Genomic DNA, 17,513 nt, shown 5'->3' with positions numbered 1-17,513 from the left:
CAAGTGGGAGACGTTGGGCCTTCCGCCCTACAGTCAGGACATGTCACCCTGCGATTTTCATGTGTTTGGTCCACTGAAGAAACACCTGAAAGGAAAGTGCTTCAACTCGGACGACGTACTCAAGGACGCTGTGAAGAACTGGGTCTCGTCACGGCCACAGGAATTCTGGGAACAAGGAATCCTGCGGCTTGTTCATCAGTGGGATCGTTGTGCTCAGGCCTATGGTGTATATTTTGAATAAAGTCTACATTTGTACCTACCGTGTCATTTCGTACCTTTTTATTTGATCACCCCTTGTATAAGAAGCGAGTTTTTAGTTAGCAAACGAGTTTTCATTAATTTGCTTTGTCCTTTCAATAAAGTTTTTCTTTCGTATATTTTCATATATTTCGTATATTTATTTCGTATATTTTGATTCGATTTTGCATATTATTCTTATTTAAACAAAGCTTCACGAATACGGCTCATAAGTTTGAAATAATAATGAATTTTCTTGCAAATTCCATCTGTTTCCCTTTCTCTTATTCATTTATAAGATTTTGAAAATATGTTTTGAGATTTTATGTATTTTTGTCTCGCCGTGAAGTGAGAATTGATTTAAACTAAATGAGAAATATATCTCTAATGGAATTCGAGGAAATAAGTTTAAATTAATTGCAGCAAAGAATGTGTATGATTTAATAGGTTGTACAAGGATGTCATGCAGCGTGCATATCAGAATATTTTCTTTTCAGTCGTCTTCCGATGTAATAGACTTGCTCGATCGCCCAGTTTATTTCTTTAAATCTAGAACAGGGCTTCTTAAACTTTTTTCAGTCGCTACCCCCTTTTCATCACTGAGATTTTTTTCGAGACCCACTGGACCCCATAATATTCATGGAAATTTTGTGTCACCCCATAAGCATTGCGCAAATCTGACACACGCGTGACTGAAACCATCAAGTTTTTAACTTCTACTCTTATATACTATTGCAGTTTTCGGTCATTAACTTTAGTTTCTAGTTTTAAGACATAGAACAATGTGAAAATTTTAAATAACTAACAGACGAAATGACAACGTCGCGTGCAAAGCAATTAAAATAACGTTTATATTATAAAAAGAATACGTCGAAACGTTTTCGTTTTTTCTTTGTCTGTATTGTCTTTATCTATTTTCAGATACATTGTGTAAAAATGTTTGGTAATTGTAAAATTATTATAATAAGTTAAAGAAATATCAAAACTGCTCAAATTTTTGGCGACCTCCTGCTACAGGTTCCGCAAACCCATGGGGGTCGCGACCAACACTTTAAGAAACTCTGATCTAGAAAATCGTAAGGTTTTTATAGATATTAACTAGTTATATTTATAGATATTAACTAGTCTGATTATATTCTTCAATACTATAACCTTCTACCTTCATCATCTGCCGCCAGGATGCAAATTAATTAATGTATATAAGCAAAGAATTATTAAAAAAGAGCGTTGGCAGCATTCGCCGGAAGTCCCGATGTTTTGTCTTTCACTTTCTGAATTTTACTTGAATTCGGCTTTTAGCAATATTGACCGCATTAACTTGCGTAAGTTGAAGATCTAAACCCAAAACTGTAAGTGCATTTTGTATTTTAAATCCCCTATTTTAAATGCTTCAGATTTATTTGACATGTGTTAGATCCGCGAGTATCTGAGACTGATTCTGTTGATAGGGTAGTGTAAATTGTTAGGTTGAAGGTGTAATGAAATGCTTATTTTAAAACTATTTCTGCGTTCGGCATTATTTTACTGAAGACAAAAACGGAGCAATAAATCACCTGATTTTATGGAGAGTTAAGTAAGTAAGATCCGTAGAATGAAAATTTTTGATTGCATGTTTATCCATTGCTGCGCAGTCTCAACTTTTTCACTGGACTTTAATTTCTTGCCTTTTGCAAACACTTTGAGTGGACCAAAGATATGAAATGCCGAAGATGCTAAATTAGTTTCAAATTGATTTTTAAGCACAGAATAGATATAACAACTGCGTTAGACAAACGTCTAACGATGATTTGATGCAAAGTACTGTTGTCGACCTCTTATTCATATATTAACAGCGTTAATTACAATATGCAGGGGTGATGGATAGAAAACTAGCATTACTATCGTAAAATTCATACATGTGTTTTTCAGTTCTCCAGCTTAATAGGAAGATTCTTTTTAATTTTCAAAACTATAATCTTTCAAACTGACTCATGTTACGCCAATTCTAGTTAACTCTTAGTTTCTTTGTTTATATGTTTGTCTAATAAATTAGGATTGCACTGAACTATTCACATGAACGGAGGAAGAACAATTATGTTTGTATTTGAAAGTTCCACTTACTAAGTGTAACCATTAATTAATTGCTGTAATTTTTACATTACGAATGCTGCATGAAAATGTATATTTTCCAAATTTTTTCATGCATTCTTAATAACAATAATACCTAAAAATAATATTTTACGATAATTTCTGATTTTTGATTCTAGTTATTTACGAGCTTTCGTATTTGTACTATTTTGCATCATTTATGTACCGTGTACCAGAAGATGTGTAATTTCATTAAAAATATCAAGCCTTAGGATGAAAGATAATCAGGAAACCATGCGTAAGTTTAGAAAACAATACAATACTGATTTTACACTGATTGATACTGAGTACATTTACGACGGTAATTTAGTGCATTTAGTAAGCAGACTAACTGTATCAATCTTGCAGATTTCTTTGCTCCTGATGATGAGGGTCCTGGACATTTTTGTCGTCGAAATCGATTGAAATCTTGATTTGAATCGACGCCAAACTCAAGGTTGTTGTATTACTAATTTTATATTTCACTTGGCGGGTTTCTCTTCTGCCTTCAAATTAACTGTAACCATAAATCTTTTATCTCAACCGAAATTTTTGTAAAGTTATTAGAGGCTTATTGACCTTATAGAGTTTAAATAAAATATATTCTCCAAGTTCCTGAAGAATAAAGAATAAAAAAAAAGTAAAGTAAAAAAGTCTGCAATATGAAAAACTCGGATTAAAGTGTAATACCTCGAAGAATTTTAAGTTCCAGAAAGATAAATATTTTTTAAATAAAAACTATAAAGATAATTAAAAGGAACTGCAGTCTTATATTAATATACGGCTATGTTGATATTTCCTCGTAAATTAACTACATATGAAAATATGTGTCCTTTCCGAAGAAGAAATAATATAAGTATTTAAGATGCAACTATGCATATAATTTAGTTGACCGTTCACGACAAAGCTTGTGACAAACATTTCCCTAAAATGGTAATACTTGAAATAAAATGCGAAATTCAAGAACTACAGAGCTAAAATGCAAAATTCAAGAATTACAGAGAGGAAATACCTCTAAGAAGTCTCCTTGAAAATTTCAAGAATTCCATCAACTATTCGGAAAAAAAATCCTTTGTTGATACTGCCGTTATTATTCGGAAGCATTTTAGTTTTTCTAAGCAGTATCGTTCCTATTTATTCTTTGAGCTCAAATAAATAATTTTAAAGCTTTTCATTATTATACGGTTTCTTACTTAAGTAATATAATGAGATACGTAGTAATAATATTATTTTTGGAATTGTTCTTTACTTTCGTCTCAGCTTTCGACATCCTTGATAGTTTGGACCAGACTGCAAATCCTTGTGATGACTTTTATCAGTTCGCTTGTGGGGGTTGGAGAAACCAACGTACAGTTCCTGAGGGAAGCTGGTATACTTCCGCTCACTCTGAAATTGCGAATGATTTGAATCTCAAACTGAAAGGTAAGTAACATATACAGATCACTAATACTGAGTAAAACATATTGAACAAGATATGAAAGTTTAACTGCCTTTAAAAAACAGCAGAATAAATTATATATGAGCACTGTTCTGCTGAAAAAGATGTTATGAAACAGAGATAGTCATGGCTTTAAAGACAGAATTTCCTGACGGAATGAAATTTTATTTCCTGATCAGCAACACAGTTTTAATAAGATTTTACGCCTCCTCTGGTGCTGTTGATCCTAACGAGATAAACTGCAGATTACGTCTAATGATCCATTTGGTACTAGATCTAAAAGAAATTTAATATCTCAAAGAATTTTTACTAAATTTTGAACCTGCATTGTATTACTACATTCTTTAAATCACAACATGGACATTGATACCAGAAGAGATGATGAAAATGTTCATCACAACTGTCCAAACATAGTCGACCACCATGCTGTTCTTACAAAAGTGACCTGAACGGCTTCTTAACTAATGACTGCAATTTAACATCACATGTAATGTTCCATTTCTTGTTTATTGTACGTGATGTGACAGCATAAGCCTTCACAGGATCAAATCGCTTGGGAGCAGCAAGTCTAAGCAAAGCATTACATTAATCAAAACTTTTTTTTCGCTTTATTAAATATATACCGTCTAAAATCCAAAAGCGATGTTAAGATTGTAAAGTTTCATTTAACTAACAGTCGCAATTTATTTTTGAGATTTCCTTTGTGCCTCGTTTTGTCACGTTCTTGATGAGTCTTGTGGTTTATGCAAATTTTATGAAAAAAATCGTAACCGGCATGACTGGTAGAGACCGCTGTTGCTGCATTTATCTTGCTTTATATTTTAAGACACTGTTTCGGTTACAATCCAACAGGATGTAAAACTCAAATATTGTTACTAATAATAATTCACCAAAAGAAAATTCTTCACCACAAACAATAATCCTTCACCAAAGGCAAATATAATGTTAGTTGTGCGGAAGAAATTTAATAGGAATTAAAAACATAATACAACTAAGTACCCCTTTCCCCTCTTCATTTACAATGGTCCGCTTTTAGGTTACTGAAGGCTTAAGTCAATAATAAATGTTCGTGCACTTTATTCATTGTATAAAAGTAAGAATCTTAAAGGTTGTTCATAAGAACGCCAAACAAATAAACTGTATTAAGTAATGAGACTATTTATCTGTTTATGCTTTCACGTTTTCATTTGTCAGAAAGGATTGAGAATGAGAGTAGCAAACCTCTGGAGAAAGTACTGAAAAACCTTGGAGGATGGCCGGTGGTGGAAGGAGAGAAATGGAACTCGTGTGCTTTTGACTGGATTGATACTGTCATTCAGCTCCGAAATATGGGTTACAAATATAATACCTTGATTGATGTAGATGTTGTGGGTCTCCGCAATCGGAACACGTATATTATAAAGGTAAGTACACGTTCAGAGGCAAAATATATTTGATAAGCATTGGGTAGGCTGAAGAGCAGTTTGTTTTCCATGTGTGAAACTGGTAATGATTCTTACTAATTACATTTAATATTAAAACAGTTCAGTAAAAGATCAGTTATTCAACTTATTATTGGAAGATAAAGGCTGGAGCAAGAAAAATATATTTCAGTGGGATTCGCTTCAAATGTTGAAATTTTTTTACGGAGGCAATACCATAAGAAATGGTGCTGTAACATTTTACAGCAGTGTGATTAAAAACAGAATTTCATTTAAAAATTTCAGGAATTTATCAAAATCCGTATCATTGGCTACTTTAGGCAATTATGTAAATTAGATGAAAAAGGCAAATATATAAATTAATTAAAAAATACAATTACATAAATTAGACTATTATTTGATGATAACATGCAGGCGACATTGGTTGACTAACATTGAAACGTCTTCAGTAAATTCAAAAGCAGATAGGCATCGGAAATACATCGTATTGTATTTCTTGTAGCAATCCAGAGGCAAATTTATCAGAAAATGCTTCGATCACATGAAGTTGTTAACATAAACTGTTATTTTCTGCGAATGGAATGAATAAAAGAGGCATTACAAGAGAAATGTTTTACAGCAAATAACGGTTTTCTTCGTAATTACATCTCGATCCGTGAAGCATCAGCTGATACAGAATTTAAAGATGATTGGTTAACAAATTCTCAATCTGTATGTTTCCTGTCATTATGGTATCAGAGTTTCATATGTTTCATTCATTGCTTAAGGGGACTTATACACCTTAAACCCCTCATGATCTTCGACTATGTGACTGTTGCAAGAATTGGGATATTTTATTTATTTTAAAAGCAATTACTTCCAACTTTTTACAGCTGACTACATAATATAGCTGCTTTGGAAACTAGTAACCAGAAAGTTTGTGTTGCCACAAATATTTTTGTAACTTAATCCTCGTTGTGACAAAATATTTAGCCACGTTTCCACCTTGCGCGCATGATATTTTAAAAATGGCTAATGGTACATCCTTGAAATTTGATGGAATTCTTTATATGGGCACTATTTTCTAACTGAACCAACAATCTGATGAATATTTTAATATTGAAAAATTTTATGGAAGAAAACATTACAAATTTTGTTAATAAAATACATTTTTTAAACTCAACTCAAAATAAAATAAAAATTTAACATGAAATTTTTAGAATTTTAGGTTCACAGTAGTTTCCAAATGTTATAAAAGCTACATATTAAATATGGAATTAAATTATGAAACAGAATGTTTTAAACTGTGCGCGCAAGTTGGAAACATGACGAAAAATGGTGTCACAAAGCGGATTAAATTATAAAAATATTTGTGGAAACACAAACTTTCTGATTGCTATTTCAGAAAGCAGGTATATTATGTAGTCAGCTGTAAAAAGTTGGTAGTAATTGCTTTTAAAATAAATAAGTTATTCCAATTCTTGCAACAGCCACCTATTCCAACATCTTATGGGTTTTAAGGTGTATGAGTCCCCTTAAGCATACCTAATAAACGTTAAGTACAGAAACTGCAAAACTTGTTTTTCAGAGTTATCTACCGAATAATAAGAAGTATTTTATGGTAGTATTAATAATACAGAAAACTTTCGAAATTCGAAAAACAGAGTGATATATAAATTATTTAGTACGGAGGAAAAACTTTTAAAATTGCTTGAAATCCACAAACAATGCAAAAAAATATTTCATGAAGATATATTAATCGCTAATCATACGAAAATAATCACGAATAGTTGAGCTACTATTAAAAGTAGAAATTGTTATATTTCTTACCATTGCGCTATTAGAAACTTTAATGTAAATAAAAACAGTAAACTGTTATTTCATGCTAATACTAAATCTTCTTCAAATATGCTTTTAAGTCATTCTTTTAATAATTGAAATTTCTCAGTTTATTATTCTACTATCTGGAGATCGCCGCCCGGAGGAAACTGCTGAGTAATCCTAGCTGCTGCATCAATGGGTCCGGGTTCGAATCGCGGAGAAGAAATGTATGGGTTGACTCAGGCGTATGCCTGGGAAGTACTGGTTAGGATCTGTACCTAGGCAGTCTCAACCACGGGGGTTTTGTTTTGTTTTATACGGGCGCAGCCCTTCCGCCTGGTTTGTTGAACCTTATGAAGAAAAGCGGGCGCAAACCTTCCAACAACAAACGACACGAGCCGGCCGTGTCCAAATAAAAAAAAAAATCAATTTACCAGCTTAACAAGAAGAAAAGAAAATAAGGTTAGTATACTAAAAAGAATAACACGGCACATAAAAACACAAAAACATTTAAGCTGTCCCTGCACCTTTGCATATAAAGTCTTTCTCTCCCTTTAAGGGTAGTTTCCATAAATTGAACGCTTTCAGTATGTTAGCTCGATCAATCAGAGATACCGATGACATCTTTATGAGAATTGATGACTTCCATAATGTCTTGTGCAAATTTTACTCCTTTTTTATAATTTTGAATCATTTCTCTTACATTTCCGATTCCATGTAAGGCTCTTACCCCCCCCCCGGTGAGTGTGCAACTTTCAATAAAATGAATGCAGTCACCAGCAGTATCACATTTAAGGCATAAATTTACCCCCTGGAGGTGGAATTTATGTAGGTACATAAGAAAGCGTCCATGCCCTGTTACTAATTGATTATAGTCTTTATCACAAAATATAGGCATATTCTTCTTAATTATTATATATTTGACAAGGCCTCTGATCTTCTAGGAGACACATTCCATTGATCAGACCAGGTTTTATATATGTGATCTTTCATTTTGCTAATTGTAACTTTTTTAGAATGTTGTAGATCACCATCAGAGATCCCATCCCCCAGGGCAACCTCCTTTGCCAGGGAATCCACCCTCTCATTCCCAATGATACCATCCGAGTATATATGAACTGTACATTTATAGATCAAATTGAATTTAATCCATTCCAAGGCTTTATAAACGGCGTATAGCTCTGATTGATAAACTGAATTATAGACTAGAAGAGAAACACGCTAATGTGACAATCAAAATCGTAAAAACAACCTTGTATTTAGCGTAGGTATAATGAAACACTCCATCGATTTCGAGGGCAGCTAAAAGTCCCTCCTTATCAGGAGAAAGAAATACTTAGAAATAAGAAAATAAAGGAGTCACAGAAACATGTGGTCCTTATCAGAACTGCACGTGGTTATAACTAGATTGTTAATCAGAGTTGCACTGGCCGCCTACTATTACTGAGCCAGGCTATCTGATCAAGCATAAAGGACAAAAAAAAAATTAGCGAAGTTAAAATAGGGAGCGAGGGGCAAATGAAACTTATGCTCAAAATCTGAACTTCAAATAATGGAAAGCAACCACTGAACGGATTTTTATACCCTCTGGTAGTACCATACGCGAGGAGGTAACGCCATCTATCGGCAAAAATAACTGAATTAAGATAGTAGAATTTTAAAGGCATTAGGAAGGACTGGATTGGACTTCAAATCATTAACTAAACTTGCTAAACCTTTGTGAATGTAAAAAGCCTCAAATCCAATTCATCTATGGAAGAATCTTTTGGATAATTTTTGCAGACCCAAAATCAAAATTATGGTTAAAAGTCCAACTATGATACGCTATTGAAGACTTGTTAATTTCGCCTTTTCTGACATAAGATTCATGTTCCTTGATACGAAACTTCAACGCTCTTTTTGTTTGGCCAATATATCTTAAACCACACTGACACGATATACTATAAATTCCCCAAGAATTCAAGACAGAAACGCAATCTTTTAGAATCGAAGGGTGAATTTTATTAATAGGGGAGAAACCGACTTGAAAATTGAATTTCTGGAGAATCCGTGCAATTTTATAGCTAACAGAAGGATAAAATGGAAGCACGACAAGGTCAGTAATATTATTTATAACAGTGGAATGTCTTCTTTGATGGGAATCTGAAAAATTTTTAACGGCTTTATCAATAATCACGGGAGAAAATCCACGGTCATTCGCAACTGCTCTCAAATAATTAAGTTCATTGGTAAGCAAAGATTCCGCGAGCTTAAAGTTTGTTCCTCTGAATCTTTGCTTACCAATGAACTTAATTATTTGAGAGCAGTTGCGACTGACCGTGGATTTTCTCCCGTGATTATTGATAAAGCCGTTAAAAAATTTTCAGATTCCCATCAAAGAAGACATTCCACTGTTATAAATAATATTACTGACCTTGTCGTGCTTCCATTTTATCCTTCTGTTAGCTATAAATTGCACGGATTCTCCAGAAATTCAGTTTTCCCCCTATTATTAAAACTCACCCTTCGATTCTAAAAGATTGCGTTTCTGTCTTGAATTATTGGGGAATTTATAGTATATCGTGTCAGTGTGGTTTAAGATATATTGGCCAAACAAAAAGAGCGTTGAAGTTTCGTATCAAGGAACATGAATCTTATGTCAGAAAAGGCGAAATTAACAAGTCTTCAATAGCGTATCATATTTGGACTTTTAACCATAATTTTGATTCTGGGTCTGCAAAAATTATCCAAATGCTTCTTCCATAGGTGAATTGGATTTTCTTGAGGCTTTTCACATTCACAAAGATTTAGCAGGTTTAGTTAATGATTTGAAGTCCAATCCAGTCCTTCCTGATGCCTTTAAAATTCTACTATCTTAATTCAGTTATTTTTGCCGATAGATGGCGTTACCTCCTCGCTTATGGTACTACCAGAGGGTATAAAAATCCGTTCAGTGGTTGCTTTCCATTATTTGAAGTTCAGATTTTGAGCTTAAGGTGCATTTGCCCCTCGCTCCCTATTTTAACTTCGCTAATTTTTTCTTGTCCTTTATGGTTGATCAGATAGCCTGGCTCAGTAAAAGTAGGCGGCCAGTGCAACTCTGATTAACAATCTAGTTATAACCACGTGCAGTGCTGATAAGGACCACGTTTTTCTGTTACTCCTTTATTTTCTTCTTTCTAAGTATTTCTTTCTCCTGATAAGGAGGGACTTTTAGCTGCCCTCGAAATCGATTGAGTGTTTCATTATACCTACGCTAAATACAAGGTTGTTTTTACGATTTTGAAACTGAATTATGTTTATCCAGTATGTATTTTTGATAATGGATCTCCAAACCATAAAAATATACGACAAACGCACATCCCACACCTCCCTCGAAACCGGACCCATCTTTATAGATTTCATATTCTCTGGTAGGCAATACATTGCAATCAAATAAAATACCATGTCTCTTGTCTTAAATGAATCGAATTATTGTCAATTTGGACAAAAGCGTTGCTTTCAACCTGTATTCCATCCAGAATAAGAGAGCTTTCTATTGAATATTGTAATAGGAATTTATTGTAGAAAAATTTATAATGAATGGAGAGAGGGGAAACCCCGGCCAAAATACATGCGACTTCAGATAAAACTGTTCTTAATCATCTAGTGATAATCAGAAGCCATCCTCTTTGTATTGAATCAAGCTTAGTTCTCAACCTGACAAGCTCCCCTGCCCGGCGGGCTCAAGCTCCGATACCGTACATAATCTTAGGTATAATAACATTGTCATACAGATTTTTCAGAATATCACTCTTGACCTGTAAAATATTAACGTTAAATTGAATCCTGTCGAAATTTAAGATCTTGTCGGTTGCTCTATGGATATTCTTAAAATGTTCTATAAAAGTCAGTTTTTCATCCAGTGTGACATCCAGTGTGACACCAGACATATTTAATTGTAGTATAAAAGTTGATGTTTTTGTCAAGAAATTTAAGTTTTGGATTCCTTACGTTTTTCCCTTCTTTTGGGAAAAAAATTCCACAAGTTTTATCCATGTTAAATAAAATATTTTCTTCTTTAGTCCATCTATTTAGAACGCAACCCAATTTCCTGAAATGGGACTCAATTTTATCCGTAGAAACATCATAGATTAAAAATAATAAGTCGTCTGCATAACACTAAGTGGAAATATTAAGTACATTTACATCCTTGAGCAAATTATTTACAATAAGACCCCAGAACAGGAGAGCGCTACAGGAGCCCTAGGGACAACCTTTATTCATGGTATATTTAATGTTGAATTCTCCAAGTTCTCCCTTGTAGACCAAATACCTGTCTCTGAAGCAATTCTTGACTGTGTCAAACATTTGACTTGAAACATCAAGTTTCTTTAATGTGTACAAAACAGAAGACCATTTTACTGTGTCAAATGCACCCTGAACATCAAACGAGAGCAGGGCCACATGATAAAGTATTCGTTTACATCTTATTTCTTCAACTACTTTATAAAGCGCAAGATCTGCACTTCTGCCCTTACGAAAGCCATATTGAGAGTCTGAGATATAATTTTTGCTATAAATAACAAATTGAAGTCTATTAGTTATTAGTTCAAGTAACTTACCCATAATATTCAGTAAACATATCGGTCTAAATTTATCATTTGTTTTTGGTATAAGAATCAGCTCTCCAGTTTTCTATGCTTTAGGAAATGTATTTAGATTTAGACATTTATTGTAAAGAAATAGCAATAAGGAAGGGCAGGATGAATATAATGTCAATAGTAACCCCGATAACAATAGTAACCCCGATCACGTCCGGCCCAGGGACAATTTTTTCACGAAAAGAGGCAATACCAATATCAATTTCAGTGTACGTAAAGTCCTGTTCTTTATTAACCTGGGATTCGTGTAGAATACTTTCAAACTCAGTGTGACTAATGTTTTCATCCAAATTCAATATGTCTTTTACAAGTCCTCTACAGTGGTCTTCCAATGTGATATCTTCCTGTCTTTTATAGAGGATGGTCTTTTTTTTCTCCTTTTCCCTGCGGCAATTTTGTAGAATTGATCATAATATTCTTGGCTTCGCAAAAATAATCTCTGCCTAAATTCGTACTTTGTCTTTTTGATAATGCCAAGTATTTTTTATAATTTACTTTCCGTGTTAATCTCAAGGACTCTGACAGACCCGGAACCTGACTGCTTTTCCTAAAGGCTCTAACCTGACACTTCAATTTCTGAAGAGTCGGAGTCCACCATGTAACATCATTGTCTTTTCTCCTGGTTTTCACTACTAGTCTTCTTTCCATCTCCCTCTGAATACGCAATTCCATATCAAAACTGGTTTTATTCAACTCCTCAGCATCTTGACAGTTGTTAATATTATCCTCCAAATCCTGAAAAAATGGAAGTAGACCCTTTATGAACCTCCCAACTCTTCCTTTATGTCTAGAGTAGATAACACGACTTTCTGTCGATCCATAATTACTCTCCAAATTGACTGAAACATAGCGATGGTCACTCAAAGATTCACAGTCTAGAATCTCCATATTAAAATTTTCCATGCTTAAGTCAGCTGAGCCCAGAACCAGGTCTGTCCAGCCTGTTGCAACAGGGGAAACGAAAGTAGGCGGTGAATCACTTTCATTAAAAAAAATCAACTCCAACTGTAAAATAAATTCCGCAATTAAAACACCCCGTTGATCAATGATAGAAGCTCCCCTATTAAAATGTTTTGAGTTAAAATCACCAAAAATTAGAAAATTTTGTTAAAATCTCTCAACAAGTTCTCCAATTGAATTAAGTGTTCACTGATATTTTCCGCAGGAGAAAAGTAAACCGATATAATAGAGAACATTTTCCCTTGTTTGACACAGGTAATCCAAGTAATAATGTCAGAAACATAATTGACATAGAAATTTATATTCGTATTGGTAATAATAATAGCAGATCTGCCGTTTTTGACGTTCACTGATCTCCATTCATTTTTCTGATATGCCAGGTTGTCCCCAATATAATAAGGCTCCTGCAAAGTCAGAATATCAGGCATGTATTGTATAATCTTTTTCTAAACATGTAAGCTGGGCAGATGCAACAGCACAATGATTGAGGTTAATGTTTAAGATTTTCATAGTAAAATCATTATAATTTAAGATGATATAGATCAAAATAAAACAGTTTACAATTAAATTCTTCATTAGCTAATGTCCAAATCTCTATATACAGTTAAAACTCCAATTCAAAATTATGTAACACAAGTAAAAACAGCTATATACAAAATGTAGTTACTCGCAACCGGGACGGAATCAGAGCATTCAATCTTTCTGGAAAATCTTTAGCAGAAACAGTATTCAGACAAAATAAACAAAAATAAAAAATTACAATATTTAAGTCCCCATCGCAGTGCAACTGTTCAATAAAACAGAGATCAAATGTCAAGGTGATCTTTTAAAAATCTAACTTCGTCTTTATAAACCGGACAAGAGCGTGAAAAGGAATCGTGAGCACAATCATAGCTAGTACCGTATCTCTCGTTATACTCTAAACAATTACCGCAACCAAGATTGTAATTTTTACAGTCTTTTTTCTCATGATTAAGAGAGCAAGTTGAACAACGTAATTCAAATTTGCAATTTTTTCTAGTATGCCCAAAACGTAGGCATTTAGAGCATCTCTTAGGGTTCAGGTAGAGACGCGCGGTGTAAGATTTCCAACCGAGTGCCAGTCTCTCTTCTTCGAGAACTGTGCTTTGGCAATCTGAGGAAGTAACATAAATACGGTGAGTAACACCTTTCTCCTCTGCAGGAATTCGAAACAGCTCTCTGGCACATTCTCCAGAACAATGACATTCTTCTTTCAATTTCTTCATAATATCTCCATCCTCAACATGATCTCCCACATTATATAAAATGATCTTAGGTTTAATAAATTTGTATTTTCTGGGCCTTACAATAGTTTTCAATTTCTCTTCTTTTAGAATAGCCTTCTCCAGAATAGCAACCTCGTACTTATCCTTTAATTTTACGATTACATCTCCGTTCTTTCGAGTAAACGAATTGACCACTCCAATACCCAATCTACCAGGATCCAGCTGATGGGTTATTTCATCGTAAATATCAAACTGTTTATCAATTGGTCTAAGTAAAATTTCGTTATCTTTTTTTCTATCCCTTTTAATCTTTTTTTCTATATCTTTATTTTCTTTTTCTGCAATTACTCTTACTTCATCCTCCTCCATCTTACACTCATCAGCTGTTCCATCAGCATTTCTTATTGAAATCAGGTCTTTAATCTCTCTAATCTCTTCTAAGACCTGGCTCATTCCTTCATCTCTCCTTCTGGAATTCTCAAAGTCAATTTCATTTGTAGAACATCTCTCTATCCATTTAGCAATAAATGTAAGGCCAGAGGATAAATCATGTATGATATTCTTGGCAATTCGTTTATCTCTCATAGTTTCAATAGTGTCAAAAAGACCCTGAATTACTCCTAAAATATCTGACTTTCCAACATCTTGTTCAGGTTCTCTATAACTTTGACTAAGACTATCTTTTGTCGTTAATAGAGACATATTTTACACTTCTTAAATCTTGGTAAAGCACTACGATAAGGGGACTATATTATTAAATCAAAATTTCATGAATTCAATATCTTAAAACTGAATAAAAACTTTCTATAATACAAAACACTCAAACAGACAGTAAAATCCTACAGCATAAATGATAATATAATTTTTAAAGCAAAAACTAGAGTAGTAGCGCAAGAATTCAAAAAGTAACCCAACGGGCAGGAAAATTAGATTTTACTGCACCAAAAATTGTTTACTTCTTCCCCAACGGGCGGAAAGTCTTCAGTTGATGAAGCACCAAAAAACTTTTTTTTTAAATATAATTCAAATAACTTGCAATGAGACTTCTTAAAACAATTCCTCAATACTTCGAAACATCAAATGTTGGGCAGTTACTTCTAGTAATAAGATAATTAAAAAAATTTTAATCACCTGGCAAAAGGTCTTATATTACAAGTGCAAAGCAAAAGATCTAAAAATATAAACACTTGGCAGCCACGCTAAGCCTATCTTCGAAAAATGTAACTAAGAGTATCCAAAAGTTTTAAAATAGCAGCCATAATTTAACATAAACTTGTACAAGCATAAAATCAAGCATTTAGATCAAAAGCACGCTAAAAAAATAGCATTTGCACGGACTTTTAATACCAAAGTGACCGAAAACAGCAATACCGTATGCAAATAAGCTGCTACGTGGACTTGAAATTTTAAATTTCTTCAAACCTTGTAGAAATCCAACATCATGCACAAAGTAGCACTTTTCCATAAACCGGAACTCGTAAGCAATCATGTAAGAGCACTTTCACCAAGTAAAAATCAAAACACACTGGAAAATGAGCAATTTAAGAATCACACTTCAAAACACCACATGGCAGACAACCTGCGCAGATCAACCACGGAGGTCTAATATCAGACATCACAGACGGCCTGAGGGCTCTCGGGACAGAGTAAGGCTCGGCAGAGACCGTAATGGTACTGCCTTGTTCTGCCCTTGCTCTGTGGGGTCGCAACATGGTAGATTGTAAGAAGTGCGGAGCGGTACTCATTTCCGAAAGGCCACTTAGCTAGGACGGGAGCCGCCCTGTCACTCCGAGTTGTCTCTTCATAAGAGGTACCAGTGACCGCCTATTAAACGCCTTCATAATAAAATGACTACAGCTTCTAGCTTTAGTAGTGACCAAAGCCTGAAATGGCTAGTGACCGCCATTCAAAAGAAACATTTAAACTATTCGGAGATCCAAATGATTTTGCAGGGATCACGCTTCTTAATTCTTAATAGAAACGATTCTTACAGACTTAATTGAGTCTTAACGTTAGTTGTTTTCACAGTAAAACATATAAAGCTGTCTTGTAGTAGGTAGTTTAAATTTTTGTTTAAATTGGTATAAGGCAGCGATATTGTTCTCTCGATAATATTATCACGATTTCAAGAACATTTACTACTCTAACTTTTCCTTCCCTGCCGGAGTGAATTTAAATCGATCTCTCCCACTTATATCAAGCTCAGAACCTAAAATTGTTCTCATATTTTATGAAAATGAAATGATTCCGTCCTAAATGAGAGGAGGAGATTTTAGAGGTAGGAAACCTTTGTGGAGATTTATGTGAGGAACACTTGCTAATATTCAATTTACAATTATTAAAGAATAGAAAAATCTATTTAGCCATCTCCTTTACCAGAATCTGAACTGGGGTCGAACTACTACTGTTACGATTACGACTCATAGACTCGTAATCGTAACGCCCAATGTGGCTTTAATTTGAATTTCTACGTTTTGAATTAACTCAATAGACGACATAAAAGGCAGACTGGATTAGAATATTTTTGAAAAAAAATAACTGTGAGTTCTTTGATAAATCATGTCTCATGTTGTGCATAATCACAGCGAATGCTGTGCATAATCATGTCTCTTCTAGCGCGCTATGCGCCCTTTGTTTTACTAAAATTTTAGATATTTATTTGAGCTAGTACTTATAGTGAATAAATTTGAAAATGTTTTACGCAGCATACACTTACAAACTTCTCAAAGTAAAATCTTTAACAGTCAAATATAACCCACATATAATACACTTAGAATTTCCTGTGAACAAGACGTTAGCTATTGCACCAACTCTAGATATTGTGCACCACAGACCGCAACCTTCGAAATCAGCATATATTATACTTTTCCATGCCGGACATGCCGTATCAATTCCATACATAAATTTATGCTTTTTTGAGTTGGCTGCGAAAGGTAAATATTGATAAAAATCCTCTTTACTCACTAAAAGAGTTTTCCTATTCTGTGATATTCCAGCGACATTGAAGATAACTGAAAAATAATACTCTTCAGTGAGATAAATATTCATGTGATTTTATCGTAGTCTTTTCTGTAAGATTGTAGTGTTTTCAAATATTTTATACACCCATTCCAGTGAATTCATAGAATATAGAAAATCGCTTCACTAAGGTTTAGTTCAGTACCCTTATGAAACCGATAAAGGATTTTCAGGTCCAAATAACCGACAAATCCTCAATTACTAAACCAAATTTAATTTTCTGTTAGTCAGGTCTATTCCACAATCTTCAGTTTATTATGCATTCCCACTTTATTTGAGCAATATTCATTGAAAATTACAGCAATCTTAAGAAATTCAAATGTTCCGACACCCACCGACAGTTATAAAGATATAACATAAACGCGTGAATTTAATTTTAATGCTATCACAATTACCATATCGGAATTCAATGGAATCAAAATTTAGTCTAAAATGAAATTCAATGAGATCAAACTAAATTTGTGTAATTTTGAATATATCATGTTTGTGCAGAATTTGATGTTCTTCAAAGGTATAAATTCAGCTCCGCAATAAAGGAAAAGCTATTAAATTATGCAAAGGATAATGTCATGAATATAACATCTCAGATAAGTAGTAAAGTGGAACAAAAAGTTGTATTATGCTATATGGATTGCGTTGTCCTGCAGGTGTCTGCCCCATATAC

At 33.9% G+C, this 17,513-nt stretch overlaps 1 protein-coding gene across 1 annotated transcript in view; it reads left to right on the top strand.

The window, feature by feature from the left end:
• The window catches only part of LOC118184773 (neprilysin-2-like), a 105,508-nt gene that overhangs the window by 12,166 nt on the left and 75,829 nt on the right, over positions 1-17,513 (top strand). The window contains exons 4-5 of the mRNA XM_085810049.1: positions 3,604-3,765; positions 4,976-5,184. Coding sequence (XP_085666175.1) covers positions 3,604-3,765; positions 4,976-5,184 — 371 coding nt within the window. The remainder of the gene's footprint in view (positions 1-3,603; positions 3,766-4,975; positions 5,185-17,513) is intronic.

This window comes from Stegodyphus dumicola, chromosome 2 (assembly GCF_044657685.1).
Source record: "Stegodyphus dumicola isolate Sdum_Otavi_A_Nest chromosome 2, ASM4465768v1".
Classification (NCBI taxonomy): Eukaryota; Metazoa; Arthropoda; class Arachnida; order Araneae; family Eresidae; genus Stegodyphus; species Stegodyphus dumicola.
Note: the sequence above shows the minus strand (reverse complement) of the source record. Positions and strands in the feature narration are given on the sequence as shown.